The 17,677-nt window shown below is 60.6% G+C and overlaps 1 protein-coding gene across 1 annotated transcript in view; it reads left to right on the plus strand.

Annotated features, from left to right (window-relative positions):
* Positions 1–146: 146 nt before the first annotated feature.
* RPS6KA1 (ribosomal protein S6 kinase A1) overlaps positions 147–17,677 on the plus strand; it is a gene marked incomplete at its 5' end in the record, with an annotated part of 32,158 nt that continues 14,627 nt past the window's right edge. Inside the window, 13 exon segments of the mRNA XM_014591977.2 lie at positions 147–191; positions 7,141–7,257; positions 7,435–7,516; positions 10,220–10,300; positions 10,431–10,510; positions 12,166–12,272; positions 12,869–12,906; positions 13,175–13,317; positions 13,697–13,767; positions 14,066–14,154; positions 15,025–15,089; positions 15,300–15,402; positions 17,423–17,553. Of these exon segments, the coding sequence (XP_014447463.1) occupies positions 147–191; positions 7,141–7,257; positions 7,435–7,516; positions 10,220–10,300; positions 10,431–10,510; positions 12,166–12,272; positions 12,869–12,906; positions 13,175–13,317; positions 13,697–13,767; positions 14,066–14,154; positions 15,025–15,089; positions 15,300–15,402; positions 17,423–17,553 (1,152 nt within the window).

Below are 17,677 nucleotides of genomic sequence, written 5' to 3' on the forward strand. Positions count from 1 at the left end.
GGGGGGGGGGGGGGTGGCACTCAGAGCTGCCCACCTCACAGCCCCTGGCTGCTGGGTGTGGCCGAGGGCAGGGTGCCCTTTGGAGTGTGTTTCGCCCATGCAAGGGGGTCTGACCACGCTTCCCCAATCTCGCTTCTCTTTCCCAGGATGGACAGGCCTCAGGGGAAGAAGCTGGACTTCAGTCATCCAAGGTGAGGACCAGGGCCAGCGCCCTGGGCTGGGGACCGTAGAGGTGTTTGCACAGCCTTGGAGCAGGGGAGAGGCTGCCTTCGGCCCGTCTGGGCTCAGGTCCCTGGCCACTTACCTTGTCCAGCTCAGCCCTTTTCAGATCCCGCTTATCCTCAGGGCACCCCTGGGTGTAGAAGTCACTTGCTTTAACCTCCCTGTTTCATAGGTGAGGGACCATGGCCCAGGAGGGGGCAGGAGCAGGACTCAGGCCAGAACTCGGGCTCCTTTCACTCCGGCCGCAGCACTCCCTCGACTCAGTTACTCCCGGAACTTGGGTCCACTCGAAGGAGCAGTGGAGAGACGCGGGCCAGCTGTGCTGCCCTCCCTGAGAACCTGGGCCGGACAGTGCCTGGAAGCTCTGGGCGCACAAACGGGGTGGGCAGTGCAGGGAGCCTGGTGGCTTCTCAAGTCTTACCAGGCCCAGTGCCTGGCAGGCGGCACATGTACCACTCCTCACCTGAGACTCCTGCCTCCCCACGGCTTCTCTGCCTTCCCTGGGCTGGGCGACAGGATGGCCTTGGCTGGAGCCCTGTAGTGGGAGAGACCACCCCGATTGACAGGGTGTTTGCGAGGTTGCTGGCTAGGCAGGGGCTCAGCCCGGGTCAGGGCCAAGTCCTCACTCCACCCCTTCCATTTGACCAGAAGCTCTGCTCCCTTCTGAGCCTCAGTTTCCTCGTCTGTAAGCGGAATAGGTGAAAGAGCTCTGTTCTCCCAGAAGTCTGTGAAGGATGGAGTGGTTTCCAGGGAGCGCACTGCTCAGCTCTGCCGCCTCCCAGCCGCCCCACCTTGCAGGCCTGGGTCTGCACAGGCACCAGACCTGCCTGAAGCTTGACCTTTGAGATGGAATCAGGCTTGGCCCCGATGTTTGCCTTGACTCAGCTTCCTAAGATAAGGTAGCTGCTGGGTGGGGCAGGTCAGGGCGCGAGAAGTAGCCCCCACCTCCTCATCTCTCGGCTACTGTGGCAAGCTTGCGTGGTCATGAGGACTGACCCCGGGTATAGCCCAACCATCTCTCTTTCTTTTTTTTTTTTGAAAGGTTTTTGCTGTAGGGTGTGTGCGCTTGCCAGAAAGACAGACAGACAGAAAGTGAGAAATCACACACACACACTCACACACACACACACCCCGGAGGATGGCCACACAGCACAATCCCTTCTCCTCCATTCTCCTCTCAGGATCTTGGGCACACCCGGCATGAGTTTCAGCCACCGGGTTCGGGACTCGAACCGCGGTCAACTACATGGGAGTCCAGCCATGTAGCCATTACACCAACTGCTGGTCCCAAGCCCAGCTAGCTCTTGATGGAGAGCCAGGATGTTCAGCTTGGGCTGAAGTTCTTGAGGTCGCAGAGGAGCTTGCAGTGCTTGGGAGCCTGGAAGGGAGTGCAGCCTCTCCCCCAGGGGCTCGAGGGGTGAGGGGTGAGGGCAGGCACTAACCAGGCAGGTGAGCTGCATTTGCTATCGAGCCTGGGAGTCCTGCTCTAGGAAGACCCTGGGTCGGAAGGGAGTCAGGGCTGGGGATGGGCAAGGTGGCCGCACTGCGTCCCTTCTCCATTCTTCTCTTGGGATTTTTTGTTTGTTTGTTTTTGAGAGGTTTTTGCTCTAGGGCACGTGCACTTGCCAGAAAGACAGAGACAGAGAGACAGAAAGTGAGAAATCACGCCCCAGGGGGAATGACCACGCTGCAATCCCTTTTCCTCCATTCTCCTCCGGACCTTGGGCACGCACGCACACGTGCCCGGTGTGAGTTAAAGCCACTGGGTCCAGGACCTGAACTGCGGTCGACTACATGGGAATTCAGCGACATAGCCATTACGCTAACTGCTGGTCCCTCTCTCTCGGGGTTTTGGGCTTGCACGTACATGCGCCTGGTGTGTGTTTCAAGCCACCAGGTCCAGGACTCGAACTGCTCAGCCAGCTTCTACACCACCTGCTGGCCCGAATGCTTGTTTATTTTATTCGTTTCAGGCAGAAAGGGGGATTTGGGGCTTTGCAGCAGTAGTGTGGACAGCCAGTCCAGGGTGAAAACACCCCGAAACCCTCCAGGACCTGGTGTCCCCGGCCATACCAGGGCTGCATTCGCCCTCCCTCCCTTCCTGGGAGTGGACTGGGCACTCCAGGCCCCCTCCCTCAGCTGTCTCCGGAGCTGGACCCCTTTGAAGTGCCTGCAGGTCTATTTTGAGAGTTGACTGTCTCCCCCCTCCCCTCCTCTCTTCCTGTTTATGAAACCCTGATCCCTCCCGGATCCCTCCTGCTCCCGATCCCGGCCAGAGCTTAGGCAGGATGTGACTGTGGACTTGGGGGAGCCTCAGGTGTTGGGAGGAAGTTCTCTTGGACTAGTGAGGGTGGGCCAGCCCCTGGGGCCCTATGGAAGGAGGCTGCCCTTCCCAGGGGAAGCCCCCATACCAATCAGACTCAACCAGGAAGAATTTTTTTTTTTTTAATTTCACTTTATTTTAATTTGACCAGAAAGATAAAGTGAGAAAGCAAGACGCCAGGTCCAGAGCTCGAACCATGGCCAGGCATGGCCACGCCACCTGCTGGCCCCAGGGAGAAGTTTTGTTCATAAGGTCTCTGTGGCCCTTCTGCTTTTGCAAGAACCTTTGCAGTACGTAGTTTTCACCTTTATTTTAGTGAGAAAGGAACTTGAGTTCAGTGGGCAGAGACCTGCCTGAGGGCACTCTGCCAGTGCTGTCCACCGCACCCGGCTCCAGCCCCTCGCTCCCTCTGGGCTCTTTCCCGCTGCAGGGCTCCGCCGACCACACCGACCACACACCGTCGTCACCCAGTGCGGGGCCGAGGGGCTCGTTATTTTCCTGCTTTCTCCTGGCCGATACCTGTTCTTTCTCGGGACCGGCAGGACTGCCCCTCTCTGCCCCTCTTCTGGGATGTCACCCTCTGGCAGATAGTCACAGTGCACACAGGAAGCGCTGGCTGTGGCAGGGCAGTTACCACCTCGTTTTTTTGGAGCTGCCTGAGGACAAAGCAGGATCTGCCTGAGCCTGGCGCTTCCTGGCCTGGAGCTGTGGGTAGGGTCCGCCGGAGGCCGTGGTTGGAATATGCTAGACTGTGGGCTTTAGAAGCAAGGCCTTGCTCTTCGCTCTCCCCTTTCCTGGCCATGCGACCTTGGGCCGGTCACTTTCTCTCAGGGTGTAGCTTTCTCATCTCTGGAATGGAGGCGACCAGGCTGCGCTGAGAGCAGGCGGGAGCCAAAGTTGAAGGAATCCGTGGCCATGCGCAGTGGCACCCCGTCAGCTGGAGCCATGGTTCTCTGTCAGCCCCTGCCAGTCCTGACCCAGTGCCTGAGGCTGGCTACCCCTGTCAGGATGCCCGGAACTGCAGACCCAGCCTCACCCTTGCAGAGGCATGCTGGGTGACACATCTGGAGACCTCTGCCCCACAGCGGGGTTAGCTCCTGGAGGCTCTGCCGATGCTGCCAGCTTGGGGGGCTGTTGGGGTCCTAGAGCCAGGGATTGGCAGAGGGAGGTCCAGGGAGGGCGGGGCCATAGGGACGGGGGATCAGCCTGGGGGCCTCAGGGTTTCTCTCCCAGCTACCCTGGGGAGGAAGTAAATAAAGAGGAAGTCTGGGGAAATGGGGCAGGGACCACGGGATGTGGGCTGGTGGCTGTCCCCCCTCCTGCCACCAGAGGCCTTGGGCCCCACACGCCCTTCGGGGAAGGCAGTTCTGAGACTGTTTCCTTCCTGCTGCCCCTTCTGGTGCCCCGTTAACCACAGAGGTTCTTCTCTGCATCGGAGGGGCCGGAGGGACTGCTGGCCACCGGAGCTGGCCCCACAAGCTGCTCGAGGACACAGCGAGAGGGTCCGGCCTGGGGAGGCACCGTGCGCAGCCTGCACCCCTCCACCCGTCTTAGCTGCCGAGGGGCGGAGGGGAAGTCCGCGCGCGGGGGTGTGCCTTTCTACACGGGATGTCTGTGGAGAGGTTTCCGATCATCAGCCCAGTGCGTTTGTGTGTCAGTTTCTGTGGGTGCGCTGCTGTGAGTGATGAGCGGTCACGTGGAAGGGGGCTGGCCCGGCCAACCCTGCCCCGGCCCACAGCAGCCCGCTTCCCCTGGGAGCTCGGGCCAGCTCTGGCCTCCTTGTTCAGGGCATCTGAGTGAGGGGCCTGCCCCGTGGGCTGCCGTTCCCAGCCAGGGAAGGTCGCAATGGGGGAGGGGCACCCGGGCCTGGCCGACTTCACCCCGTGTCCCCAGGTGGATGTTCGAAAGTGCCGGGACACCTGCCTGCCGCAGCCTTGTCAGCGTGTCTCCTGCCTGGCCTCCTTGGGTGCAGAGGAGACGGGGAGGGTCATACCCCAGCCCTTCCCAGGGTGATGGGCTTGGGGTCTGCAGTGTCTACTCAGCAGGGGAGCCTGACCCATCCGCTGTCCCTCCTCCCTGTGGAGGGGGAAGTGAGAAGGAGGGGGACCCGGGACCCTGCCCTCTGGGCCAGGAAGGCTAAAAAAAGCAGAAGTAAGGCAGGCGTAACCTAACGGGCCCTCCGGCCACTGGCTTGAGCCCCGCCATGCAGACCCCGGCAGATTTTCCCAGGGAGAGAGAGACTGCCCCCTGTCCCAGAAAGGTGAGCAGAAGGGTGGCCTGCCTCTAGCCATTCCTGTCACCCTGACTCTGGGCCAGGACCGGTTTGGGGTATCTGTGTCCCCTGAGGTTTCCGGGTGGCTGCTTCTGTCCCCAGGGAGTGTTCTCAGCAGAAGCAGGCAGCCGAGGTGGAGGCTCAGCCCTCAGGGCTCACTGTGGCTCTGGCCACCTCAGCCCCCCGAGCTAGGCCTGTCCTTCCTGTGCTCCCACGGAGTCTGCCGCAGCGGCCTGGCTAGCGTGGGCACTGGGGGGACTTTTGTGGGCCATTACTCCCATTTTCCCAGCTGTGGGGGGATCCTGAAAGACAGGATTGTGTCTCTGAGGTCCAGACCTGGACTGGGAAGCCCGAGACTGCCCCAGTACTGAGGGGAGGGCAGAAGGGCCCTGGCCCCTGAGGCCTGCCCACCTTGGCCAGGCAGCAAGGAGCCGGGGGGGACGTGGCCCCAGCTGGCTCAGGTTTGCTTTGGTGAGACTCTGCCCTCAGTCTCTTGTCCCTGAAACGGCAATGGCAACTTCAGGACATTCGGATCCGTCTCCCGGTGGCTCTCAGGAGGTGGTCCTCTCAGTCACTGTCATCGCTCTGCGCCCCCTCAGACTCTGGCATCTGAGAGACACCCTAAGGAAACAGAAGAGCTCAGAGAGGGGTCAGCCACCACTGTCTCTGCCCTGGGTGGGCTGCGTCCCCTTCTCCTCCCGGGCCCAGGTCCACTAGCGGGACCCTGCGCTGTGCCTGTCCCCTTCTGGGGCCTGCGCTCCTGCCTCTTGTGGGTGTGCCCGGCGGTCGACCACCTGCCCCATTCTGTGTCACCTGCTCGGGCCTCACTGACTCGTGGTCGCTCCCTACTGCCCTGTCTCTGGTCGGGCCCCTCTCGGTTCCCACTGGGTGAGGGGGACCTGTCTTCACCTGTTGGGTGCATGCTGGGTGCGTGTCCCCTTCTGTCTCTGCCTTGGGCTCCCGTCTCCGTCCACCGCGCTGTCAGACGGCCCACCTTTGCCGTGCCCTTACCCGCCCCTGCCTGTTAGTCCTCGCCTTCCCTTGAGTCCATGTTTGGCACCTGTCTGTGAGTGTCGCTGTCTCTCCCAGCCTGCCCCGCGTGTTAGGCGCCCAACTGCCCGCTGGGTACTTACCTGCTCGCAGCTGGGTTGGCACGGGGCTTTCCTCCCCAAGCCCATATGGGAGGGCCCAAGGGCAACCCTCAGGCCCTGGGGGGAGAGGAGAAGGGAGCGTGGTGAGGGTGTAGGCCAGGAGCTGGGAAACCACAGGCCCTGAGTGATTGGCTGCCTGGGCCAGACCCAGCCCCCGCCCTCACCCTGCACATCCGCCTTGGGCCCGGCCACCTCCGCAGCAGCCCTGGCCGCTGCCTGCTCCTGCCATGGTGCCGCGGCCCTGCTGGGCGGATGGAGCAGGATCCCAAGTCGCCCCGTCTGCGGCTCTGGGCCCTGCTCCCCTGGCTGCCCAGGAAGCAGCGGCGCCCGGTGAGCCAGCCCTCTTTGCCTGGCCCTGGCCCTGGCCCCCGGCAGGACTTGGTGAGTATGCCCACCTGACCCCCGGGAGCAGGTGCCTGGGCAGCTCAGCATTTGGGCATTCCCGGCCAGCCTGACCCTGCTGGGTACCTGGACTGTGCCCAGACTTGCTTCCTGGAGAAGTGAGGCCCATGAGGGCTTCAGGACAGTACCAGCAGATCGGAAGGTGGCAGAGGGGTCCGGGAACAGCCGGCACCTGGCAAGGGGCTTTTCCTGGGCTTGTCAGGGACGTTTGGGAAGGCAGGCCATGGCGCCTCTTATCTTAACCCTCCCTCACCCCAACTTCCTGGGCTGACGAGTCCCTGATGTCCAGGGCTCTCGGGTTTCCGTGCGCTCAGCCCTACCCTGCTGCCCACAGGGGTGCCCTCATCCCCTCCTGGCCAGCAACACAGGCCCTGCTCTGCCTCCCATCGTGAGAGCAAACCCCACTTCCTACTGAGGCAGAACCAAAGCAGCAGGGGCTGGGGAGCCCCGTAGGGCCGACCAGGCCCCAGTCCCTGGGCCTCCATCAGGGCCTGGGGTTGACTGCCTGGCCGGCCTGGCCGTGCCTGGGCACCTCTGGCCAGGCCAGAGCAGCTGGAGCTACAGGAGCGGAGCGGGCCCGGCCCGGCCCGGCCCTTGTTTGACCTTCCCAGCCGAATCTAGAGCCCGGGTCTGCCGGCGTGGCTGTGTGTTGGGCCCACGGGCTTCCCCCTGAGGCCTGTGGGAAGGGGCTGGATGGGGCATGGGGCTGCACTCCACACTGCCCCGGCCCGCCTGGCCCGCCGTACCCACCGGCTCCATCCCCCCGTCAGGATGAGGGCGTCCTCAAGGAGATCGCCATCACGCACCACGTCAAGGCCGGCTCTGACAAGGCCGATCCGTCCCATTTCGAGCTCCTCAAGGTTCTGGGCCAGGGATCCTTTGGCAAAGTGAGTCACAGCCCCATGGCGGGAGGGCAGCACCGGGTGGGTCAGTGGTAAGGAGCTGAGGATTACCTTGGGGCCTAAGGACCAGAGGACGAGGGTTCGAGGTCACCCTGAAACCTGGGACTGGAAGCCCATAGGTTTAGCCCCTCCAGCTTCCACCCTGCCTCTCCCACCTCTCAGGTCTTCCTGGTACGGAAGGTCACCCGACCTGACAGTGGGCACTTATATGCCATGAAGGTGCTAAAGAAGGCCACGCTGAAAGGTGAGTGGTCACCTCCCTGAACCGAGCCCAGGATGGAGGGAGCAGGCTCTGATGGTGGGGGGCTTGGTTCTGATCAGGGAGGTGCTCTGCCTTCGGGAGCCCTGGTTAAAAGGTGGAGAAGCCACTCAATTCTCAGCTGTTCCGCCAAGCTGAGCGCCAGTGACTGGCTGAAGGTGAACGTGTGTGTGGAGCCAGAGGGGTGGGTGCAGTGTGTTTGTGGGAAGCAGGGTGCCCTCGTAGCAGGGTTCAGGCCGACGTGCTGTCACCGCGTGGCTTCATGATACCTGAAGAGTCTGAGGGAGGCCCCCAGCTGAGCAAGGAAGGCCATGAGAGGAGCAGGAGCCCAGGGTGGTGGCCAGGCCAGCGTAGGAGTCGACGCAGGGCTGTGGAGTTCGGTGGCAGAGAGGCTCAGAAGGGAGCCTCAAGCTCAGGTCTGGAATTTGGGGGCTTACAAGGGCGTGAGGATGGTTGGGAGTGGGCTTTGGGTTTGATTCTCTGACTGTCCCAGACACCAGTCCAGCCACCAACTGGGGGGAGTCAGAGCCGAGCCCAGGCTGGAGATGAGGCAGGGGAGTCAGAGGGTCACGTGGCCCTGAGGGACTGGGGGTGATGGGAGCTCTGGTGCCCCCGAGGCCAGCTTGATGGAGTAGGCGTCAGCCCTCAGAGGAGAGGGCAGAGACTGCTGGGCCGGAGAGGCTGAACCAGGCCCGGCTGTGCGGCATGGCAGCTGCGGCCACTGCGCATGGGGGTCTGAGGGATTGGGGGCCCTGAAGGCTAAGGGCAGCCTCACGCGGAGCAGGGGGCGCGGGGCTCAGTGATCAGGGCCGCCTACGGAGTAGCCATGTGAGCTGCCTTGAAGGATGAGTTAGTTCTCTGGACCAAAAATGGTGGAGCAAGGGCCACCCGGGAAGGAGCTTTGCCGGAGCACGAGTGTGGAGGAGGCTGGACGGTGTGAGGGCTTCTGGGAGGTGGGCTAAGGGGACGGCTCCCAGCAGGGCCCTGTGTGCCTAGCGAGGGAACACGACCTAAGCAGAGGACCGGCCGTGTAGTCTGATGTGGCAGCTGGGTCCCACATGGCTGACTGCAGTGAGAGTCCCAGGCCTGGTGGCCTGAAAACATGCCAGATGCACGTGTGTGCTCCAAATCCTGACAGGGTGGAGACAGGGGATCAGAGATTGTGGCAGGACCACGCCTCTAGGGGTTGCTTGCTTTCTCTCTCTGCCTCTGTTGCTCTCTGGCAAGTGTATGTGCTCTCTGGCAATTAAAACACAAGTTTAGGGGCTGGCAAGTGGCGTGGTGGTTAAGGTGCTGGACTCTCACATGGCCGACCATGGTTCGAGTCCCGGACCTGGCGGCTCACTTTCTCTCTTTCTCTTTTCTCTCTCTCTCCCCCACTCTTTGGTCAAATTAAAATAAATAAATAAATGGATTAATAATAGTTAAATAAAATAATTCTTTAAAAACAAACAAGTTTAAGGGGCTGGCAGGTGGTGTAGTGGTTAAGGGCACTGGATCCCCACATGGCTGACTGAGGTTTGAATCCTGGACCTAGTGGGTCACTTTCTCACTTTCCCTTTTTCCCTCTCTCTGGTCAAATTAAAAAATAATAACAAATGGAATTAAATAAATTAATTTTTAAGTTTAAAAAAGTAAATAATAAAAATAAGCATTAAATAGATAGCCAGGAGGCAGTGGTGGTTAAGGCGCTAGTGTCCCATGTGGCCAGCTGTGGCTTGAGTCCTGCACCTGATGGCTCACTTTCTCACATTCCCTCTCTCTGGTCAAATTTTAAAAAATAATAAAACAGGGTTTAAAAAAAATAAAAATAGAAGATTAAAAGTGCTCTGAAGGGATGGGAACCAGCAGTTAGCGTAATGGCTATGTCGCTAGCCTCCCACGTAGTCGACCGCGGTTCGCATCCCGGACCCGGTGGCTTAGAACTCACGCTGGGTGCGTGTGCGTGCGTGCCCAAGATCCCGAGAGGAGAATGGAGGAGAAGGGATTGTGGCGTGGCCATCCCCCCTGGGGGGTGATTTCTCGCTTTCTGTCTCCATGTCTCTCTCTGTCTGTCTGGCGAGCGCATGCCCTATAGCGAAAAACCTCTCCAAAAAAAACCAAAAGTGCCCTGAAGGGGATGCGTAAGCTCTGTAGGAACCCAGAAAGCCCTAACCCAGCTTGGGAGTTCAAAGAATGCTTCCTGGAGGAGGTGAGGCCTGACTTGGGTCAAGAAAGAGCCTGTTGGTGATCAGAATTCCCTGCAACTCGCATTCTTTTTTTTCCACGAAGAAAGTGTGGGGAATGCCCACCGAGACTCATGATGCAGAGACTAGGCCTAGGAGATGCGTCTTTCCAGCTAATCGGACTAGGGACTTGGGGGGTTTTATGCGAGGGGAGAGGGACTGCTAGGATGGGGGCGGTGCAGAGGCCAAGGCTGGGCTCTCGGAAAGTGGGGCACAGGGAGCAGGCTGCTCGGACTGGCTTCATTGAAGGCTCCTCACAGGGCGTGGTGGGAGACAGGCGTAGAGGCGAGCAGGGTGCCACGGCCCCAGCCCAGGGCATGGCTGGGTGGAGGGTGGGCAAAGAGCTGCTGCAGGAGCCTTGGAGCTTGGGCTCAAGGAAGCAGCGGAAAAGGACCCTCGGTGGGGCTGGGCGTGGTGGGGCTGGGCATCTAGACTCCTGGTGCCTGCCTTCCTTCTTTGCCAGTGCGTGACCGAGTTCGGACCAAGATGGAGAGAGACATCCTAGCCGACGTAAACCACCCGTTTGTGGTGAAGCTGCACTACGGTGAGGCCACAGACCCTGCCCCAGCTCCCACCTCCAGCCAATGTCCTGGCCGCCCGCCTGGCAGGCAGGGCAGCCGGGGCCAGAGGGCAGATGGCGACATGCAGCTGATCCTGCTGTTGCCTCTCTCCAGCCTTCCAGACCGAAGGCAAGCTCTATCTCATCCTGGACTTCCTGCGTGGCGGGGACCTCTTCACGCGGCTCTCCAAAGAGGTGAGCCAGTGGGCCCCGGGACGGAGCTGGGGAACAGTGGGCCTCCCCTCTGAGGGCCAGTGAAGAGCCAGCATGGCTGGAGCCAGAGCCACTAGGGGCCTCCTAGCAGCCCCAACCCAGGAAACTGACTTGCCCTGGGGTGGAGGCCACACCCTGGCAAGGCCTCTCAGAGCTCCCCCCAGGTTGTGAGGAAGATCCAGCCTGGAGCTGATGCTGTCCCGGCTGGAGGTGCCCCTCGCCACCTCACCCTGACATGCCAGGGCCACCCGGGCAGGCTCTCAGGATGGGAGAGAAACCCAGATCCACCCAAAAAGCTAGAGGCATTAGCGTCCTTGTCCTCCGTGGTCACCCCACGGATTCTGAACTGATTTAGTAGGATTCCAGCCACATTTAAAAACGGGACCATTAATACAATGTAGACTTTAAAGAAAACCAAACATTCATTCATTTATTTGGAGATTTTGCTGTAGGGCTCGTGCGCTCATCAGAGAGACAGAAAGGAAGAAATCACCCCCCAAGAGGGGATGATCGCACTGCCGTCCCTTCTCCTCCATTCCCCTCTTGGGATTTCGGGCAGGCACGCACAGTCGCCCGGTGTGAGTTTCAAGCAGCTGCGTCTGCTTGGACCCCAGTCCCGTGATGTAACATGACGTCGTCTGCTGGCCCCAAACCTTATTTTTACAATGTTGTTGTGATGTTTGAATAAGTAACACTTACGTGATCCCAAACACATTTGAGAAATCTTCTCACCCGAGCTCCTACATGGCCGACCACTAAATGTTTTTATTGATTCCTTGTTTATCGTTCCTGTGTTTCTTTTTTTGCTCAAAGAATTATTTATTATTAATTTGCTATAGGGCATGTGAGCTCACCAGGGAGACAGAAAGAAAAGGAAAGTAAGAAAGCTAGCCACCAGGTCTAGGACTCGAACCACCCTCAGTCATGTGGGAGTCTAACACTTTAACCTCCACGTCACCTTCTGGCTCAACCTAGCCTTCCTTTTTTTTAATTTTTTTTGAGAGGTTTTTGCTATAGGGCATGTGCGCTCGCCAGAAAGACAGAGAGAGACAGAGAGACAGAAAGCGAGAAATCACCCCCCAGGGGGATGGCCACACTGCAACCCCTTCTCCTCCATTCTCTTCCCTTCTCCTCCCAGGATCTTGGGCACGTATGCACACGTGCCTGGCATGAGTTTAAGCCACCAGGTCCGGGACTTGAACCGCGGTCGACTCCATGGGAGTCCGGCGACATAGCCATTATGCCAACTGCTGGTCCCTAGCCTTCCTTTTTTAAGGGAAGAGTCTCATTCTGTCCTGTACCTTGTTTTCTTCAAGGCAGTTAGTTTGGAGATGGTTCCAGGCCAGAACACAGAGAAATTCTTGCTCCAGTCTGTGGGTGCATGGCACCCCCCGTGTTGGAGAGAGATGGGTCATTCCAACCTTCGCCTCCTTGGGCTTGTGGGCTGTTCCCAGCCTTTGGCTGTTTCTAAGCACCTGCCATGAGTGGCTGGTGGATTAGTCAGTTCATCCTGCAAAACCCTTGGTGGTAGGAAGGTCTCCCAGGCCCTCCGGGGTGGACCCTGGACCAGGGTGCTGCAGTGCCTAGTGGCCCCGCTCCTAGGAGGTTCTCCGCTGAAGGTCCCCCCACCGTCGTAGGTTATGTTCACGGAGGAGGACGTGAAGTTCTACCTGGCCGAGCTGGCGCTGGGCCTGGACCACCTGCATAGCTTGGGCATCATCTACCGAGACCTCAAGCCCGAGAAGTGAGTAAAGCCCCCAGCCCCACGCGCCTCTGCAGCCCCGTGAGGGGGGCGTTCCAGGGGAATGTGGGTGTGGCTGTCCCCAGGAAGGTGCCCCCTGCTGAGGGGTGGGTGATGGTGAGCTCCCGGCTCACCCGTTGCCCAGGCCCAGGCACCACGTGCAGGCCTGGGGCCCCATATTTGCGTTTGTCCATTGTGATGTGAGATACCCCCAGTGAAGGGCATCCCTTGCTGTGGCCTGCTCCTTCTAGAATTCTCCTCTAATCTAGATGTCCTCAGATGCTACCTTGGAAGCTGGGACGGGTGGGAAGTGGAGTGAAGTCTGTCTTTAGGGTGCACAGACCCGAGGTCACAGCCTCTCCACCACCAGCTCAAAGACTATGGGCACTTGATTCCCAAGGTTGCATCTTCCCGTTGGGAAATGGGACTGTGATGGTGTCCCCTCACATGGTCGTTAGGAATAGGCCACACCCTCTGGCACCACCTGCTCCACCCACCTGTCCGGGGGCAGGGCTGTGTAGACGCCCACAACCCCGGGTGCCAGCCGAGCCCACTGTGGCCCTGGTGCCAAGGGGCCTCTCTCTGCTTCTCCCTCGCAGCATCCTCCTAGACGAGGAGGGCCACATCAAGCTCACCGGTGAGTGCAGGGCCCAGGGGAGGGCAGACCAGGCTCCAGAGAGGCCTTGGCGAGCCCGGGGGGTGGGCTTTGGTTGTGGTTGTTGAAACCCACCTCCGAGACTTGTCCCTCCTGTGTCACCTTAGGTAAGTCGCCTGCCCTCTCTGGGCCTTAGCTCCCTTCCGGCCATCATGGTGATATCCTCAGACCTCCGAGCAGGGCACTGGGTGTGCACGGTGGTGGCGAGGAAGGCAGGGCCCTGAGGGTGTCCCCGCCCTCCTCCCCACAGACTTTGGCCTGAGCAAGGAGGCCATCGACCACGAGAAGAAGGCCTACTCCTTCTGTGGGACGGTGGAGTACATGGCCCCCGAGGTCGTCAACCGCCAGGGACACACGCACAGCGCGGACTGGTGGTCCTACGGGGTGCTGATGGTGAGTGCGTGGCCAGGGCCAAGCCTCTGGCCCCAGTTTCCAGTCTGTACAGTGAGGGGGTCGGTTGCCTCCAGGGCTGACCCTCCCTCCTCGCTCAGCCAGTCCGACCACTGCGTGCATCTGCCTGCCGTGGGAGGATCCAGGCCTGGCCGCAGCCGGGCTCTGCTGCCCCAGCCAGGGCTTCCCCTGGCCTTTGACCCCTCAGTGCAGCTCCTGGAGATCTGGGTTGGTGGGGGGACAGGGACACACAGTTCTTACTCCAGATAGACTTGGATGTCCGGTAGGCCAGCGGGAGCCTTGGGACTGGAGCAGTCCCGCGTGGGAGGAGGCGGGGGGCTGGGGGCAGGAAGGAGGGCTGAACAGAACCTGTCCTCTGCAGTTCGAGATGCTGACGGGCTCCCTGCCCTTCCAAGGGAAGGACCGGAAGGAGACCATGACCCTGATTCTGAAGTAAGCACCAGCCCTGCCCCCACACCTCAGGGTCTTCCCCACCCCCTAGCCCCGTTTAGGGGAACACGGCATCCCGCCCCTGCCTCGGATCCTTCATTAACGACACACGGCTCTTGGCTAACCAAGCTTTCTAGAGCCTCCTTGCTGTCCACTGGGGCCCGCGCAGGGGTCCCTGAGGTCTGGGAAGGGGGTGAGTGGGTGCTGGGCTGCGCCGAGTTGGGACTAGACCTGGACGGGGAGGGGAGAAGACACAGGGCCTCGGGCGGCTCAGCCCTGACCAGACCCGGGGCTGTTTCAGGGCGAAGCTCGGCATGCCACAGTTTCTGAGCACGGAAGCCCAGAGCCTCCTGCGGGCCCTGTTCAAGCGGAACCCTGCCAACCGGCTCGGTAAGCAGCCCGGCGGGCGGGACTCGTGGTGGGGAGCGGGCACAGCTGCAGCTCTGGCCACAGGGCCACATCTGGGCCTGAAAGGGGCCGTTGTCCTCTGTTCGGTAGACAATGCCGCTGGCCACCCTGCTTTCTGGCTCACGCGTGGTGGCGGGGGTGACCTGTGTAGGGGGAAGGCAGGAACTGAGTCATCCCCACTCCCTCTGGGGACAAGGACAGAGACCCCTACACAGCTTCTCCGCCAAGGCTGCTGGCACAGGAGACCGAGCCTGAGCTCGTAGTCAGAGGGCTCCGGTCCCAGGCGCGGCTCCGGGTCAGCTCCCCGCTGCCTGGCACTCAGGACGAAGGAGTGCCCTTTGCAAGGACAGCGGCTTGGCCCCTCTGACCCCTGCTTCCTCGTCTCAGTGGGAGACCATGACCCCGCTAGCTGGCAGAGCATCTTGATGAAAGGAGGTCATGCGGGCATGCCCGCCCTAGGGGTGTCGGTGTGATTCATGCCTGACTTCAGGCTCACCGGGGCACGAGGAATTCTGTAAGACCCAGCCCAGGTCCCCGAGGTCAGATGGAGTGAGAGCCGGTCTCAGGTTGAAAGGGCCCTAGGACGAGGCCTATGGAAAGGAGCGGGACCCCCTCCAGCCTCTGTCCTGATCGTAGCCTTGGATAAGCTACTAAACCTCCCTGGGACTTCCTTCTTCATTAGTCATCGGAGCCCGGTCCCCGGAAGGTGCTAAGCGGGTGACAGCCTTAGGTGGTGCCTAGGGGATCTGGGGCAGGATGAGCCCTGTCCCACTGCTGCAGCAGCTGTCCCAGCATGTGGGGGGCCGCTCAGCAGGCACCATCCAGGAGCAAGCCTTCACTGGGCTCTTGCAGGCTCCGGCCCTGACGGGGCAGAGGAAATCAAGCGGCACGTCTTCTACTCCACCATCGACTGGAACGTGAGTGTGTCCTGCAGCTCCCAGGGTGGGGAGTCTCTGACTAGGCCCTCAGATGCAGCAGCCGCGGGAGGCTGGGGCCAGCTTTCTGGGCCAGCAGTTATGCCACTGTCTGCTGGGCCAGCCTTGGCCCTGGCCCGGTACCTACCGCTTACGGGGCTCCTGGCAGGCTGTGGGGTGCTGCGGTGACCGAGCGCCTCTCCCGCCTTGCAGAAACTGTTCCGTCGTGAGATCAAGCCTCCCTTCAAGCCAGCCGTGGCCCAGCCCGATGACACCTTCTACTTTGATACCGAGTTCACGTCCCGCACGCCCAAGGGTATGTCTCTTACCTGGCCGTCCACCCCAGACGTCGGAGGGAAGCTGGCAGTCGGGGGCACTTGGGATCCGGGGGTGGTCAGGGACTTTGGCAGCCCAGGTGTGGGGGTGGACAGGCGGGGGAGCGCCTGGCTGTGGAACTCTGACTTTGTCCCTACAGCACTCGGGGACTCTGTGGCCTCTTTGTGTCTGAGTGAGGGCGTGGGGTGTGTGGGTGGTTAAGGCCATAAGAGAAAACCCAAGACCCCTGCCCCGGGTGTCTCCCAGCCCACTGGGAAGACCAGACACTGGGTTTGCACTCACGTCAGGGGTAAAGAATCTGACCCAGCAAAACTGCGTGGTGGAGGCAGCTGGCAGAGCCGAGGGGACAGCGCCACAGGTCAGGGCAGGCGTGGGAGCTGCCTTTGGCTGTTTAGCTGCCGGTTCAAGTGTGCCATCTAGAACTTGGGCAAGGCCACAGACATACTCATTCCCCCAGCTGGTACAAGAAACAGTGAGGGGGCTTCTGGAACGGAGCCCGGTGACTCCCGGTGTTCTGGCCCGGCGTTGGCAGTGGGTGGGCGGTGGGGTGTTCATTTTGGGAGGTCTCGTTGAAGGGCAGGTTTTAGCAAAGGAGGTGCTTTCTCGCTGCAGCTCACATACCCCTGACGGCAGGAAACTCAGCACTTCTCCAGACTGCCTCATCTTTATTCCTTTACCTGACAGAGGCGTCCCGGATCCCTGCTGCGCGCTCGCCGTAGGGCAGCAGTCCCCGACCTTTGTGGTTGGGACCGGGGACCAATGTGGGAGAGTTTTCCACATACCAGAGTGGGGGATGGTTTGGGGATGATTCATTAAAAAAAAAATTATTATGCTGTAATATAGAATAATTCTACAACTCACCACAGTGCCGTATTCGCAGCCGCTCCCGGTGCTGGTATCACCGCCTCAGTTCCACCTCAGATCAGGCAGGAACGTGCAGCCAGGTCACGCGTGTGCAGTACGAACAGGGTTCTCCTGTGAGAATCTGTTGTTTGTTTTGTTTTTTTTTTAAGAGATTTTTGCTATAGGACACATGTGCTCACCAGAGAGACAAGGAGAGAGAAAGTGAAAAATCACCCCCTGTAGGGGACAGCCATGCCACAATCCATTCCCCTCTTGGGATTTTGGGCATGCATGCACACGCACTTGACCTGATGGGTCCGGGATTTGAACCACAGTTGCCCACATGGGAGTTCAGCAGCCTAACCACTATGTCACCCTCCGGCCCCTGCTGTGAGAATCTAATGCCGCCACTGATGCGACAGGAGGCGGAGCCAGGCAGTAACGGAGCGATGGGGAGGTGAAGCAGGTGAGGCTTCGCCCGCCCGCCCGCCACTCACCTGCTCTGCAGCCTGGATTCTAGTGAGCCATGGACTGGTACCGTACCACGTCCAGGGTTTGGGGGCCCGGCCTCGGGGATTGATAGTGAACGGGACAGACCCAGGCCCTGCCCTCGTACAACTCTCACCATTGAGAGAAGACACGTCAGCACGTGACAAGGATTGCTGACAGGTGTGACAAGTACAGCTTCACAGGGACAAGGGCCTGACTACAGCACCTGGCTGGGCTTCCCAGAGGAGAGGCATGTGGGCTGAACCCTGGAGGGCGGACGAGGAACCGCTTGTCCAAGGTGGCTTGGAGGCCTCTTCAGGGCTGTGGGAAGCCCAGCGTGGTGCCACCGTGGGGTCCTCGGGCCAGCTGAAGAGCTGGGCATCCACGGGGCACAGGCGAGGTGGCAGGCTTGTTGCCGGGACGTCTGAAGAGCAGACCTATGTGGGGAGGCCAAGAGGAGGCGTCCAGGAAGGGGAGGATGGTCCCGGGCTGGCCGGGGGCACGTGTGGGAGTCTGCCCTGCTCCTCGCACACAGGCCGGCCAGGCTTTCACATGTGAGCGGGTGAGTGAGCATGACCTGGGAAGGGGGGCCCTGTGCAAGCCCCCGCCAGGCCAGGCCACCTCGAGGACCCTGCCTCCCCAGGCTCATGTCCCCCTCTACCTTACAGACTCCCCAGGCATCCCCCCCAGCGCGGGTGCCCACCAGCTGTTCCGTGGCTTCAGCTTCGTGGCTACTGGCCTGATGGAGGATGATGGCAAGTCTCGGTCCACACAGGCACCCCTGAACTCAGTGGTACAGGTGAGGGGCGCTGCGGCTGCTGCTCAGGGTCACCCTGGAGCTGCAGGGCCGAAGAGCTGCACAGGGAGTCTCCTTATGCTTGTCCTACCTTGTACACCCCCATGCTCCCCCTGAGTACACCCCT

This window comes from Tupaia chinensis, unplaced genomic scaffold (genome assembly GCF_000334495.1).
Source record: "Tupaia chinensis unplaced genomic scaffold, TupChi_1.0 Scaffold000628_1, whole genome shotgun sequence".
NCBI classification, from domain to species: Eukaryota; Metazoa; Chordata; class Mammalia; order Scandentia; family Tupaiidae; genus Tupaia; species Tupaia belangeri.